At 44.1% G+C, this 16,165-nt stretch overlaps 1 protein-coding gene across 2 annotated transcripts in view; it reads left to right on the top strand.

Annotated features, from left to right (window-relative positions):
* The first annotated feature begins 13,736 nt into the window (after positions 1 to 13,736).
* KIAA2026 (KIAA2026 ortholog) overlaps positions 13,737 to 16,165 on the top strand; it is a 55,073-nt gene continuing 52,644 nt past the window's right edge. For both annotated transcript variants that reach the window (XM_037373239.1, XM_037373240.1), the window contains exon 1: positions 13,737 to 14,521. In XM_037373239.1, coding sequence (XP_037229136.1) covers positions 14,007 to 14,521 — 515 coding nt within the window. In that variant the 5' untranslated portion in view covers positions 13,737 to 14,006. The remainder of the gene's footprint in view (positions 14,522 to 16,165) is intronic.

Here is a 16,165-nt window from a genome sequence, read left to right on the forward strand (position 1 = left end):
AAATTTGTTTCAATACACAAGGTTGCATTTTTAAAGGAGTGAATCACACTTTTGTATACATCATTGAAATAGTTAAACTCCACTAAAACCAATGATGACTTCTTGTTTTCTTAAAATCAAGGAGCTACTGCTTTTATCTAGAATTTGCGTACTGTGTCAAGAAAGTTCAGTATTTTACCTGTGTTTGTTTTAGGAAAAGTCTCTTTTAGTTCTTTAAGCCCTCACTGGACACTGGCAGTATATGAGGTCAGTTGAAAGACTTTTTTAAAAGATATGTTTAAAGACAAAGCAATATGAAACTTTGAAATCTCAAGTCTTTGGCTATTACTCAAGCAGACTCAAAAATGTGGGAAAGATTCTAAATGTGATGACATAGAACTGTTGCTTCAGTACAGGACTGAGCTGAGATAGTTCATTTCCTTCTAGTAGCTCGTACAGTGCTGTGTTTTGGATATAGGAAAACACGCTGACGTTTTAGTTGTTGCCAAGTAGTGTTTACACTGTCAGGGACTTTTCAGCTCCTCACACCACCCCACCAGTGAATAGGCTGGGAGGCACAAGAAACTGGGAGGAGACACAGCCAGGATAGCTGACCCAAACTGGCCAAAGGGATATTCCATACCATGGGACGTCATGCTCAGTATATAAACTAGGGAGAAAGCTGGCTGGGGCCACTGCTTGAAAACTGACTGGCCATTGGTCAGTGGGTGGTGAGCAATTGCACTGTGCATCACTTGTTTTGTATATTCTAATTATTTTAACATCATCATCATCATTATCGTTATTATTATTTCACTTCCTTTTCTGTCCTATTAAACTGTCTGTATCTCAACTCATGAATTTTACTTATTTTTTCCCAGTTCTCTCCTGAATCCCACTGGGGGTGGGGGTGGAGTGAGCAAGCTGCTGTGTGATGTTTAACTACCTTGCCAGGCTGAACATGACAAGAACAAATGCAATGAAAAATGTCAGATGCAGTAAAAGCTTTTTTTTTTTTTTTTTTTTTGCTATTTTTTTTTTTAATACAGTCATTCAGAGGCTATACTGGGCAAAGATCTGATGACACTTCAGCAGCTGTATTTTTTGGTAAGGAGCAGATGGATCCAGGTTGCAACATGTAGACTGCGTGTCACATTACCATCCTTACAGGCTTATCTGTTCTTAGGCCACGAGGTAACATTCCAGGCTTAAGTGAGGAGTTTGTGGTCTGTCCAGCACAGAACAATTTTTTATTTTAAATGACCAGCTGTATGAATGTTATCATGCACTACACCAACACTACTGTAGAATAGCTAAATAATAACATAAGCCAGCAGCAGCCATAAAAAGGACCTATCTCAAACTAATAATTGATACAGTCTAGGTGGATTAAGCCACGTAAATGCTTATTGCAGCTGACCTTCCATCTTAGCCCTTGTGGTTTGTTTTAAACTTTATTGTTGTTTAGACTGTAATTGACTATGTCATTGAGCATTTCTGGATCTCAAGAGTCTTTCTAAATCCAGATCAGTAGTGGTCTTCAATAATAAATAGAGGTTTTATTTTATTATATTTCAAAGTTTAGTGTTGGCAGAAAGCTCAGCAATAAACCATCTGTGCAGAACCTTCCCTGACCAGCACGTGCTCTCATCAGCAATAGTGTTTTCCATTCTCTCTCTTTCTCTCCCCAGCCTCCCAACCCCCTTTTTGGTTCCTGCATCTCCTCTTCCCTTTCTGTCACTCTGTCTCTTACTCTTCTTCCTTGTTTGGTTCTTGTTGGTTGTTGTTTTTTCCCTAGCTTCACCATTAAAGTCAATGTATTCATCAGCCATGGACCCCACTAATAGCTATATCCCCAGAATTACAACACTAGGTCTAGTCCAGCACTGCACATACTTTCAAAATTTTCTTCTAGTTCAAATTAGTATCTCATACCAAATTACCCTGAAAGACAAAAGCCTTTAGAAAAGAGTTGTATTGAGAGAAACATCAACAAAATTACTATAAAATTAGTTTTAGTGCAATTATCAGCATGGAAAGTAACAAGAAAAACAACTGCCTAAAACTGGTTTGGTTTTGTGGGTTTTTTAGGTGAAAGGATATTTACCTGCAAAAAGTTAGTATTTGCAGCAGTGAGAAGGAAAGAAGTTTCCTGGTACCACACACTATTGCACAAATAATATTGAACATACAGTAAATACCAGCAGCCACATTTTATCAGCCAGTTAATCTGCAAACAATTTGCAGGAGACCTCACTCAAAGTCTCTCAAGTGGAACAAAACTGAAACAGCCAATGGACTGCACCAAAAAAAAGATCAGATATAAAGACTTATTTCTAATTCTGACTCCAGTGTATTGCCAGATTAACACTGAGGAAAAGTTTGATCACAAATAGTAATATTCTAAAGAAAGTCAATGCAAAACATTTTCAGTGAAAGCAACTTTAAACATTAAATCAGATGTGAAAGATAAGATTTTCAGATTTTGGAGATGTCAGGTCAAAAATACTTGCTCTAGTTTTGAATACAAATTTTCTAGTCTGAAATCCAGTGACTTACTATTAGAGAATACAGATTATATTTTCATTATACCAGAACATATATTGATATTTGTGTGAGAAGTTCCTCTTTTTCTTCACATTGAGGTCTTTCTCCCCCAAAGGCATGAAGGTATCGAATGTAATATAGTTGGCAGCTTACTAAAACAAACTGACAGTGCAATCTATTGATACATTTTTTTCTTGGATACGATAGGGGTTTTTAATATTCTAAGAACATTTTAACATGAGCATGTAACAGTCAACTTTATCTTACTTCACATCCTGTTTACATGGCATGCCAAAGATGTATATAGGACTAAACCAAGTCTATTTAGCCTATCTATTGCTCCCAGTATTTCCAAACTGTCATTAAAGAATTCTATTCTACTGTACAGTGAAGCTTTCTACTACTCAAAACAGCAGGACTTACTTAAATCTCCATGTGTTTTTGCATACAACAGAAGACTAATGATTTAGTAATGCCTATGCTGACCACTGCTGCAAAGTCTTTTTTGAGAAACTTCTGTTCTTAAAAATACACACACAAAAGTGAAAAATGGCACTGTATACATGGAAGCTATTTCTGCTCCTTTTCACTGTTTTTTAACATTTCTCAGTCTAGAGTTCTTGGGACAAATGTTACTGCATTTTTCACTATCGGTTACGTCATCTTTGGTGATTCCAAGAACAACAGGATGATGTCTTCTTGAACTTGAGTTCACAAAAGATGTTCTCTCTTTACTTGCTGGGCGGCAGAGGTCCACAGAAACGGTTCAGCAGAAGTAGCCCACTGCATAGTACTATGCTGCAACACCCAGCCATGTTATAAGCCATGTGCTTTCACTATCTGCAGGGGAAAACCTGCAGGCTGTCAGGATATCTCCTTCTCATACAGTAGCTTCTTTTCTTACATGCAAAATTGAGTCACATTAACTTTGGCTTTAGCTTTTCTATTCCAAAGGAGAGTAGGGTTAATTTTAGAAGAGAATGGGAGTAACACAATATAAAGGGGCATTTCAGAAGTTTACATTTTCACATTAAAAGTTACACAAAAGGAGGCCATACTGTATCTTTAAAATGAGGTAAGTTCTTCTATTTTTTTATTTTTTTTAGTTGTTTTGATTTCAATAAGGATTTTCAATAAGGCACAACAAAGACTTATCCTCAGTGCAGAAGGATCCAACTTTTAAACAAGCTGAGTGTAAACAAGCCCTCGGTACTTAACAGAGGCCCCTGCAAGTGCTGATCATGCTGGCCAATGCCATTGTGAGGCCACTCTTGGTTATCTCTAAAAAGTCACAGCAACAGGGAGAGGTTTCTGAGGACTGGAGAACAGCAAATGCCACTCCTATTTCCAAGCAGGATGGGAAGAAGGATTGAGGGAAGTACTGACCAGTTAATTTCACCTTGATCCCAGAGGAGGTGAAACAAATAATACTAGAAAACATTTCTACACCACAAGAAGGACATGAAGGTGATTGGGAGTAGTCAGCATGGATTCATGGAGGGTGAATTATCAGGGTGTTACCAACCCAACCTGACAGTGTTCTGTGACGAGATGACTGGTGTGGTGGATCATGGGAGAACAGTGGATGCTGTTTACCTTGTCTTTGGTAAGACTTTTGACAGTCACCCAGTGCATACCTATTGACAAACTGATGAAATATGAGCTAGGTAAGTGAGGTGGGTTTAAAACTGGTGTCACATAAAAAGGATGGGGAGGGGGGAGGTGAAGATTTTCCCAACCCTGTGGTTTTGATCTGTCTGTCAGCACCCCAGGAAAGCTGAGACCCTTGTGCCCGACCACTCTGTCAGCGTACCATTACAGGGACCCTTCACTGAACAGTCCCGCTGGATCGAAGGGCAATTTGACTGACTTGTTCAGGGAAACACACCAACAGCATAAGGGGGACCCTCAGCAGGTCTTCCCACTTTATTTGAATGTTACCTGCTGCCAGCAACGGCTGGCACCCACAAAGGGCTAACACTTTCTGCAGAATAACACTATTATGAAATCGTGACAAGTTAAGATTTGTGAGTGCCAGTAATAGGGACTATCTGCAAAAACAAGCTTGAACTTACATACAACCAAACTGTATACAGCCAAAACATTAATCACTAATAACAGCTAGTGTAAGTTATTTAGCGTGCATAAGACAAAGTTCTTACCCAGCAGGCGTCCCTATGAGGAGAAGACAGGTTCAGTCCATCACCCGATCCCAAAAGTTACGATGGAGTCTTCCCTAACTCCTCCTGTCATTCATTCCCTTTTAATACTTTACTTTGCTCTCAAGTGGAATTTGAGTGACTCTAGTCATACACTTCTATTATTGATCGGTGTAAGATTCTCTCACTTTCATTTAAAGACATAGTTATAAGAAATAGAGAGCGCATGCTCAGGGAGGGGTGGTCATGCCTTGGAGGTAGGTAACGTTGGGATGGAGGTGTGCATTAGGTTTATAATGAGATTATAATGAGCAAGGTTCATCTAAGGAGAATAATTTCTCCACAGTTGTTGGCTCAGCAACAGACATCTTCTCTTACATTTTCCACCTGACAGCTGCTATGTGGCTTATCAGCTGTATGGTACTATCACATTCCCAGTCCTGCAGGGAGTACAGCAGAGCCTGGCCGAGGTGTCTCCACCCCACTCCACCCTCCACTGCTCCTCTAGGATAGCAAGTTGTGTTGCCAAGGGAGCCATGTTGGAGTAGATTGTGTGCGTGCCAACCATTCTGAAAGGGGCAACTGTATTTTACCCTAAACAGGTTATAATACTACAACCTCCATTAGGTCCCAGTTTTCTATAATTTCTCCCCTCCAAGCAATTTTTCCACAACTGGTGCCAAGCTTAGAGGGTTGTAATCAGCGGCATGAAGTCCATCTTGGAGATCAGACAGTCATGGTGTACCCCAAGGTTGATACAGAGACTAGTACTGTTTCATATCTTCATTAACCATCTAGATGATGGGACAAAGTTCTCCCCCAGGAACTTTGCAAAGAACTCAGAATTGGGAAGAGTGGTTGATACACCAGATGGATACACCACAAACTGTCACTCAGAGGGACCCTGACAAGCTGGAAAAATGGGCTGACAGGAACTTCATGAAGTTCAACAAGGGGAAATGCAACCTGCTGCACCTGGGGAAGAATGACACCCCACACCAGCACAGCCTTGGGGCTGATTGACTGGAAAGCAGCTTGGCAGAAATGGAACAGGTTGTCTGGACAGGTTGTGGAGCCTCCATCCTTGAAGATACTCAAAATCCAACAGAATAAAGCCCTGAGCAAGCTGTTCTAGTTGCTCCTGCTTTGAGCATGGAAGCATGGAGGCAACAGACCTCCAGAGGTCTGTTTCAACCTCAACTATCCTGTGATTCTGTGAAAATGATATTAAGAAAAACATTAATTATTTATATTTATTCATTCATTTATTTACTCCAACTTTTCTAAATCTTCTGTTTGGAAATAACTGTGTTTTTTCTTTGAATGTAGAGTCAAAACAGATGTACAGCGGACATGTGGTTGGGTGGACTGAAGACGGTTACATTTAACCAAAATTTACTGATGGTTTCCTACAAGTTTTGTGAAAACACTCCAGAACAAGCACCAGTATTCGTAGTTATCCAGAAATACAGATCATCATTTTTATTTATAATTTTCAAGTATTGCCCAGTCTTTCCACTATTCTTCATTGATGGACTGGTACACAGTAGGATACAAGTGCTGTCTTGTATGTGTGTTCAGCGTGTAAGGTGACTAAGCAATGCCACAGCATCTTTTGTTTGACACCAGCAACCAACCACAGTGACATACAATGCACACTGTAGAATTGTTGATAATTTGAACACATTTGGAGAAGTTCTCTTTCCAGTCAGAAGTAGACATTCATATCTGGGTGACTGCAGTTTATTCAACAGTGCACTCATGGCAAGACTCAGAAAGTACGTACATCTCTGTTAAATGCCATGTAATTCTTCATTACAGAAGACAAAATGACACATAAAAGTTGTTGTAGGTAGATACAATGATCCGTTTGCCAGTATAATTAATTTCAGGTACCTTCTCTTTTTTTGTTTGTTATTCTTTTATCCTACTTTGATTGCATACTTTAAAAAAAATCCTTTTTCAAATATTTTGGTGATACATGTCACAGCTCCCAATAAAGGCTATTATCTTGCTTTGTCATATGTGGCCCCATTCTTCACTGTAGATTTAATTTCAGGGTGTAGTCTTAATATTTGTATTTCTTTCATCACCATAGATGAAACGATCTGTTTTCTAAGGCAGACCTGAATATAGCTGAGATGTTATCACACCAAAATCTACGGACATCACATTTCGTGGCTTCTCAGGTACTAATCTATGGAATGTATGCAGAATTCTGACTACAATTTCTCATAGCCTCAAGACAAGGCCAGATGTATAGCAAGAAGTAGCAAATTTTATTAAGCTACCTAGTAGTGTTGAAGAAAGTATAAATGAAGTTCCAGGCAAATAAGCCCTTCTTCAGGAAAAAAAAAACCACCAACAACAAACCCTAAAAAACAGTGGAATTGAAAGGTAAACATACATTAAAAACATCTGCTTTTATTTATTTAGATAAGCAGCATATGATATATACCATCCATGTTATCTCAGTACTGACTTGAGGAACTAACAAAACATTTTCAAAGACAAGCATTGAACAAAAATTCTAACTTTTTGGAATGCAAAAAAAAGTAGAAAACTGTGGATAACTGACTAGCTGAAAAGGGTCACATAGACATAGTCCAGCTGGCTGGACAAAAATGCACATTGCTCTCAGCTTATCTGAAGTAAAGCAAAAATAACTGTCTTTGGCTGTTCTTGTTACACAATAACAGGAAGATTTTGGTGGGAAAAGAATGTTGCAGGTGGGAACCGATAACTACAGAAGAGAAACAAGGGGCGGGCTTGGTATTTAGGCAACTAACCAATAATGAGCTTAACTTTTGTAATATGTATGAGCTAATTATAAGAAGGCATAAAAGGTGACTGTAAGGTACAATAAACGAAGTCTGCTGATCACTCATATTGAGCGACTGTGTCTTCCCTCCGTCGCGACAAATGGCGCCCGAACAGGGACCCTAGAGAGGGCTGAACCTGCGAGCCACGGTTCGACGGAGATTCGGGTACCGGTGCTGAAAGCAGCGCAGGAGGCGGAAGGGCACAGTCCCCGCGCCCGGGAGCACCTACAGAGGGTCCCGCCGGCCACGCGTCGCCGAAGTCTCGCAAAGGCTGCAACAGCGCTGACGAAGGTATGGAGAGACAAGCGACGTACGATTCGCTCATATGCTTTTTAGAAAAGCGGAGCGTTCGGGACATAGATTGTAACAAGGCATTACCCGGGTTATTAGCGTATGGGATAGCATCCGGGACCCCCGCGGCAGCGGCGAGCGGCGGCGCAGCCCGGCAGGCCCCTTCCCGGCCGCGGCTTCTCTCCGAGGCTGCACCCCCCCCCTCCACCCCCCCGCTCCACCCCCCCCGCTCCGATCGGCGCCATGGCGATGCAAGCGGCCAAGCGAGCTGACATCCGGCTGCCCCCAGAGGTCAATCGGACCCTTTATATTCGGAACCTGCCGTATGAAATCACAGCGGAGGAAATGTATGATATTTTTGGGAAATACGGACCTATTCGACAAATCAGAGTTGGAAACACTCCTGAAACAAGAGGAACAGCTTAAGCTTCTGAAGGAAAAATACGGAATTGAGTACAAACCCACCAAAAAAAGTGCTTCAGATGTCCCCTACAAGAAATGGGTTTCTGCCTTGAACTAGCAAACATCTCTGTGCTTAAAGAGAAGCCTTTTTGCCTTGATGGAGATAATTTATTCTGTATTTATGCTGTATTCTGAATGTGGAAATTGGTTGGGACTAGGAGGCTGGCTTAAAGGCATTTTGCAAACGGGATTATTATTTTTGATCGTTATTGTAATAATAGTTTCTTGATCAAAACCAGCCAACACTATTTGTAAGCATTAGGCATATCTGAAGAGAATGCCTTTATTTGAATCAGCAGTTAAGGTGTAGTTTAGTCTGATGCTGTGGTTTTATCTGCTTCTGGTGAATTTTTGAAGTGATGAAATCAGAGATACAAGGTATACTAAGAGTTATGAGGTAATAAGGTAATAATCTAAGTAAGGGTGCTGTCTTTTATATCTACAAGTGCAACATGCTTTTATGTAGCAGAGAGAAACTTTGACAATAATGTCGCTTGAGCGAGATGTGCATGTGACAACTTGGGAAAAGGGATATCACAACTGGAGTGCAACAGTGTTTCTATGTCTGGCAGAGTGAAATCTTTCAAGACCTGAGTTTAGACAGTCTAAAATAAATTGTTAGTATTCAGAAAACCCATCTTAGGCCTCTTTTGCTTACATAGTGTTATGGAAGTCAACTGCTATTGTAGAGAATTAATGATTTTTTTAATACATATTGACGAATACTACTATTTTACCTTGAGGCAGTTGAGTGAGAAATACTCACGTGTAGCATTTGAGGGAATGTCAGCATAAATCGCACTTACAGTAAGACTGCATTTTTAATTACTGTACTCGTTAAGATTTGATGATGCCATAAGGCTAAGGCCTTATATCACAGATTGGTTCTGAACTAAAAGGTGTGTGCACATGTAGATATGCACATTTGTGTTATTTTCCTTAATTGGCTACAAAATAATATAATTAGGTTGGGGACTAGATCTTGGGAATTTACCTATTATACTTCTGTTTGTTAAGGAACGTGCATAACACAGCACCCATGTAGGCTTGGCTTGTGGCATAGTTGTCAAATTTAGCATAGACATTCAGACAGATAAGCAACGTACTCTTCTTGTGTGTATCACCTACAAGCCATTATGGCTTAGTGTGTAAATCTGTATGTAACTATTGAAAAATCCACTTATGAATGTATATAGCTTAGAACTAATTTTTTCCCTTTGTTAATTCTTTGATATCAATGAGGAATTCTTCAGAAAATGTATGGACTGGTTGGTTGCATAAGGGCAGTTGTTATTTGGACAGAAAATTGTTAATGGTCAGGGATTTTCCACTAAAATATTTGCAAATATTCCTAGTCAAACATCAGTTTGGTTTCTTTTTGGGTTTTGAGCTTGCATTAGTCCATGTTCAGAACTTTAAAATTACCTTTGAATTTTTTAAACTTTTTATATCACTGGAACAGAAAGAGCATCTAAATTAAAGCTTCAAGCTAACTTTATTTTTCAAGTATTTCAGGAATTATACTTCTGAACTGAGATTTTATAAGTTGGCTGTGTATTTTCCTGTGTTAAAATGCTGTTATTGAAAATGGTCAACCAAGCCTATGTCGCCCAAAATAAAAACGGGGGAATTGTGGATAACTGGCTAGCTGAAAAAGGTCACATAGACCTAGTCCAGCTGGCTGGACAAAAATGCACATCGCTCTCAGCCTATCTGAAGTAAAGCAAAAATACGCTATCCTTGGCTGTTCTTGTTACACAATAACAGGAAGATTTCGGTGGGGGAAGAATGTTGCAGGTGGGAACCGATAACTACAGAAGAGAAACTAGGGGCGGGCTTGGTATTTAGGCAACTAACCAATAATGAGCTTAACTTTTGTAATATGTATGAGCTAATTATAAGAAGGCATAAAAGGTGACTGTAAGAGACAATAAACAAAGTCTGCTGATCACTCATATTGAGCGACTGTGTCTTCCCTCCGTCGCAACAGAAAACAGATACTGGCTTTGTAGCTCATGATAGCTTCTCTCCCCATCACAAAACTGCATATTCCAGAGACTACAAATTCTTTTTCTTTCATTAAGAAGACAGCCACCTCAAAGAAATCGTAATAGGCACCTGTACCCTAAGAGCTTTTAAGCAGCTGGGAAGATGGTAACTGATTGGCTGACAAAAGTCAAATCCACTTTATTGTTGCTATTTCCAGTCTCTGTGAAGTTGGATTTCAGAGAGGAAGAGGCCCTTTGGAGAACACCTCTCACATTTTGGGCAATCATAAGCGGGTGTAGTCGGTATAATGTGTCAGGGAGCAGGCTAGCCAGGAGCAGAGAGACACAGTAAGGCATGCAAGGCAGAGTGCTGACTAACAAGAGCTGCAGTACCAAGTACCCAAGCAAAAAGAATATGACTTACAATTCCCTCTCCCCTCCGACAGTATGTGTTTGGTCCAGCTGAAACAGTTGGACTATAGTCTTGCTAAGCTTTCTTTCACTCTGCTCTTCCTGTGGCTAACAGACTTCTTGCAAAGTGCCTGGCTGCAGGCATGTTCTACAGTGGGAAGGATGCAAGCAACGCATGTTTCAACGGGACTGAAATACAGGAGAAGGACGTGCACGGCCCTGAAGAAAGAAAAGCTTTATTTTGAAGATTACTGGAGAGATGATCATCACTAATCCAGGACAGGCCTGATCTCAAGACTTGTGAAGGCTTGTGGCTTTACATGTTGTTAGGCCAAGGACTGAAGGGAGGAGGGAAGCTGCTGCTTGAGTGTTATGCGGGAAGAGGGCCAAGAGTCCTGCTTGGATGAATTTTCCCATCTGATTGACCCAGCAGTACCAGAAAGTGAGCATTGCTGGCTGAACATCCCAAAGCCAAAAAGCTGCTAAAAGAGCTGCTAGTCTAACCTACTCTTATTTATACTAGTAATTCCCACTTTCTTGTGGGTTGGGATGGCTCCTTTCCATCATCTTCGGTCATACTTTTTCTACAGTTGATTTAATCTTCACATATGTTACAGGAATCCCTCCAACACTTCTGTCCCTCTGATGGTGACCCTCCACTTTCACCTTGGACTGGGAATTAGACAAGCTGAACACTCTTCCTGGGATGTTATTAGAGAAAACACAAGACATCATTCCCTTTGTTTTGTACAAGGATGTGCTGATCCATTATGGTCCCAGTAAGAAAGGCACTCAGACTCTGCAAAGTATTATTTCAAATGCAATTTGAAATAAAGAAATAGAGAACTGTTACCTTACAGCACTTCAGATGCTGTGTGCCATGAGTAGCACAGCATCAAATGGGCCTCTGATCAGGGCACACTGTGAAGACCTTGTCTGTGGAAGGGCTACCCCATTGTGGTCATTCCAGCTATTAGAGTATTTTCTCACAAGAAAACAAATTTATTCATTGTTTCTACAGAAGCGATATTCACATGATAAATTCTTGCTGCACTGTTGGATAGAGGTAAGGTCATGGAGGTGCTGTAATTGCCAGTACAACATTGGAGCTGCCCACTCCCGTGAGATGGCTGTTTGTCCTGTGGCCATGGCACTGGCATGGCACAACACAGGCCTGAGGGTCATGCTGTACATGGCTACACTTGGGTTAACGTTTGCATGGATCACTAAGGTCTCAACTTACCATGATCCTCCAGGCAAGATCACCTCCCTTCAATGCTGCAGCACCTGCTCCAGTAACACACCCTGCATGCTGAGGAGTCTGACCTCCATTCTGTGGAGCCTGCAATTCAAGAGGAGGTTTTGGAGGATAAAATCAGGTAGCTGTAATATTATTAAGTGATAAGGAGAGATGGCAGGACCTCGAGGATCAGCCTTTGCACATAGGCTGTACTAGGGCTTTGTAGACTGGTGTTGGAAGGTGGGGCTAAAGGGCGCTTCTGCTAACCTTGTGGGTCCCAAACTTCTGTCTTGCAGGCACAGCCTACAGGGGAAGCATAGCACCACGAGCTGGGTACCACGTCTGTGGTCTCCGCTTAGGCTTCTTTTGCAAAAACAGCTTGACAGAAGCATTTATGAAAGCTGGCTGTGACCAACCGGGCATGGAGGGGACAAATTTCCTAGTGACCTTAGAATGAGTAAGTGCAGTAACAACAGGGGAGTGTTCCTACATTTCTTTATATTGCAAAGTCTGATTTATTCTCATGGTGTCATGAGCAAGGTCTCTGGTGTGATACTTGCAGTGTACAAGAAAGAATGCCCCTATATGAGCAGATGATGGGTCTAATAAACCCTGACACACCACCACCACCACCACCACCACCACCACCACCCCGCCCCTTACATTCATTCTTTTTGTTAGCATGATACACTAAACGTTTCATTTACGATGTTGGGACAAGCTCGAAGCTGTGCACATGAATATCTGTCTCCCAGGGGCTTACTGCTGCTGCTGTGGCACCCTGGCGCGCAGGCAGTGTCCCTCCGTGCCGCTGTGTGGCGAGCAGGGCTGCAGGGCTGAAGGGCAAATCTGAAAGGACTGCAAGGTGCAGCCCCCAGGACGGATCAACGTGGTTTCTAGTAGGTTCCATTCACAACACACCAACTTCTCCAGTCAGTACTTCAGCAGGTAGAACTCATTGCTTTTTCAGGCTTCCTCGCTTTAACGGCTGAATGTCTTTAACGGCACGCCTTTAACATTCCAAAATCCGTTATCCGGGTGCCCTTAGGAGGAAATCTCGGACATCCCCCGCACAGGAGCACGGCTGGCGGACACTACGCAGCAGCGGCGACTGCCCTGCCGAGCCCCCCCAGCGCGACCGGCCAGCGGCACCACCCCGGCACGCAGCAGCCCGCAGCGCCCCCTAGCGCGCCGCAGGACGCGCCCCCCCCGCCCACGGACCTGCCCACGGACCCTCCCGGCGGCTGCCGTCCGCCCCGCCCCACTTCAGCGCGCACCAACGGCCGCCGCCTCCGCCAGCGCAGGCGCCCGCAGAGCCCCCCGCTCCTCCCTCCGCCCGGGCCGGGCGCCTTCTGATGACGCCTCCGCGCCCGGCGTCTAAAGCAACCAGCGCGCCGCCGCCGCCGCCACTCAGGCGCATGCGCGCTGGGTGAGTCGCCGAGGCTCTTTTTCTCGCCCTTCCGCCGGGCCGCCGCGCGTCCTCCTCGCCCCCTCCCGCTCGCGCCGGCCGTTAACTGGCACGGCTGCCCGCCGCCACCGGGCCGGCCCCGCCGCGCTGTGAGGCGAGGAGGGGAAGCGCTCGCCGCGCAGAGCACGGGCTGGCGGGGGCGGCCCGCGCGGGGACGGCGCCCGCCGCCCGCCCTCTCGCCCTCTTCTCAGGAGGGGCGTCGGGCGAGGGGAGGAGGGCGGCCCCGTCACGGCGAGGGGGCGCGGGCGGCGAGATGTGGGAGGAGGGGCGCGCCGGGGGCGGCCCAGCCGGGCGAGGGCGCGGTGCCCGGGCGGGCGGGGCCCCGCGCAGGCCCGGGCGCCAGCCGGAGGCCGGGGGAGGCGGGTGCCGGGAGAGGCGGGCCAGGCCGGCGGCCGGCCGCTGCCTCGTGCCCGGCACCTGTGGCCCGTCCCCCGCGGCGGGGGGCAGGGCTGAGGCCATCGCGGGGGAGCGTGGCGAGGACTGAATCGTGTCTCTGTGCGTAGGTGAGCCCGATGTCGATTCGCCGGCTGGGCGAGGGCGAGGGGGAGCGCGGCGGTCCCTAGCTGATGCTGAAGAGCCGGCCCGGGGCCGGCAGCGCCCCTGGAGCCGGCGAGGCGCTGTGCGTGCGCGGGGTGGGAGATGGACGCGGCAGAGCCCGCGGGCGCAGCGCGGGGAGACTCGTCAGCGGATCGGCCCGGGGCGAGCCGCCTTCCGTGCGGGGACGAGGAGCCGGACATGGAGACAGATGATGCGGCGGGGAAGAGCGACGGCTGCGCCTGGGAGCGGAGCCTGAATCACGAGCTGCAGCAGGGATACCGCATCTTGCGCGAGTTTCTCCTGGAGAAGTACCGACCTCTGACAGCACCGTTTTTGAAGCCCCTCGCGGATCAGGCGTCTGTCAAGGAAGAAGGAGCTAGCTCCCTCTCGGGCCCTGAGAGCAGTGACTGCCTTCAGCAGTCGCCAGCTGGAATGTGGCTATTGAAGATGGAAGAGAAGTTTTCCAGTGGGCAGTATGCAGGAATAGCAGATTTTGTGGGTGACTTCCGGCTCATGCTGGAGACATGTTACCGGCTGCATGGTGTAGATCACTGGCTGTCCAAACAGGCCCAGAAGCTGGAGATGATGCTGGAACAGAAGCTGGCGCTGCTCTCCCGGTAGGTGTAGAAAACGCTATAGGGGCCTTGCCAGATCCTGTTTATGTAAACGGTGTGTTTCTTTATGTGAAAAATACTGTTAGCGTTTTTTTTTTAAAAAAAAAAAACCACAATAAAACACTTTAGCTGTCAGTACTGCCAGAGTGGGGGACGTTTCCTACTGGGAACTATAAAAATCGTAATTCAAAATACTTCAGAGATTCCAAACTTGAAAATACCAAAATGCAAAATAGGGCACAGCATTTCCTGGTTAAGATTGTGCCCTTTATGAACATGGAAGCACACTTGTTTAGACAAGATGTGAAATGCTTCTTTCTTTATTGTGTACTGTCAAAAGCAAGTGAAACTACCTAAACTTTGTATGAACATCTGGCTTTTTAAAATTGTAAATTTTAGCCTGTGAAGTTTTTATTGTCTTCAAAATAGGAGGAACAAAATTTTGAGCCAAAGTACCTGCTTTGAAATTGCTTATTTTTTGATCATCATAAAATGAAAGATAATGCTTAGCATGTTACAGTCTTAAATGGTGAAATGGAAATTGGTATGTTTAAATATAAGCCCTTGGCAGGAACTTGTTTATCAGCCAAAGCAGCTGAAGCATAGAAAGCTGTCAAGTGGTGTAGAAAGCCCAGTGTAAATCGTGACTGGAATATATGCTTTCTCATGAGTTTAACATAGGCTTAGTTTAGTCATATTCAGAAAACCGTGGTGGCTGCTTACACTGAAAGGTCTGCCAGTCTTCTGAGTGACTTGGTGTTGTGCATGTAAAAACCAAGAGGATTTTTGTGGCAAGGGGTGAAGGTGAGGAAGAACCAGTATTAGGAACTGCTTAAAGCTGTGCATGTCTGTCAACCTTAAACTCGCCGGTGATATGGAGTGTTAGCTGCCAGCGGTGTGTGTAGTACGAACACTTGAAGAGCGTGGCACAGAACTTGACTGTATAAGCCAGAGTGAATGTATTCTGTGTTGGTGTAGCAACACTGTATTTGAAACTGGTTTTGTGCAACAGCTGTTTTGGGACAGTTTGGGATAGAAGCGAAGGGAACTGAGCCTAATGGGGCATGAATGTTGCAAGTTTGCTTGAGTAAAGGTGATTTAGAAAAAAAAATAATTCGGAAATTGTGGTTAAAAGACTTACTGCTAGAAAATAAATAGCTAACCAAACCAGCTTGGAAGGTATGTGCCAAGTTAATTTCTGTATGTGTTGTGACTGTAATGTCTCAACTGTACTGAATTGAAGGGCATTTTCTTGAAGACTTTGTTGAATTGGATTCTGTAGAACCTGAGAATGCTCAATGCCTTTTTAGTAGAAACTCTGTAAGAAAGTGACCTCAATGTATGTACTGTGTCATCAAATAGGAACATATGTATTTAGTAAAAAAAAAATCAATTTCTGTTGTCATTCTTTTACATGTCACACACAAATGACAAATGACAAATCTTGGAATAATCATTCTTACTTCATTACAGAGCAGTATTTAGCTCAATGATCCCCATCAATTGACTCAAGGGAAGCAATCAGTGTTGGTTGTATGATTCTCAGATTTACAAACCACAGAAAATTACCTTAGAGTGGATGTTGCTTTTGAAGGGAAGTTGGATTTTTCCCCCTCCCCTCAAATATTTTCAAAGGTTGTGGGTAGA

Source organism: Falco rusticolus, chromosome Z (assembly GCF_015220075.1).
Source record: "Falco rusticolus isolate bFalRus1 chromosome Z, bFalRus1.pri, whole genome shotgun sequence".
Taxonomy (NCBI): domain Eukaryota; kingdom Metazoa; phylum Chordata; class Aves; order Falconiformes; family Falconidae; genus Falco; species Falco rusticolus.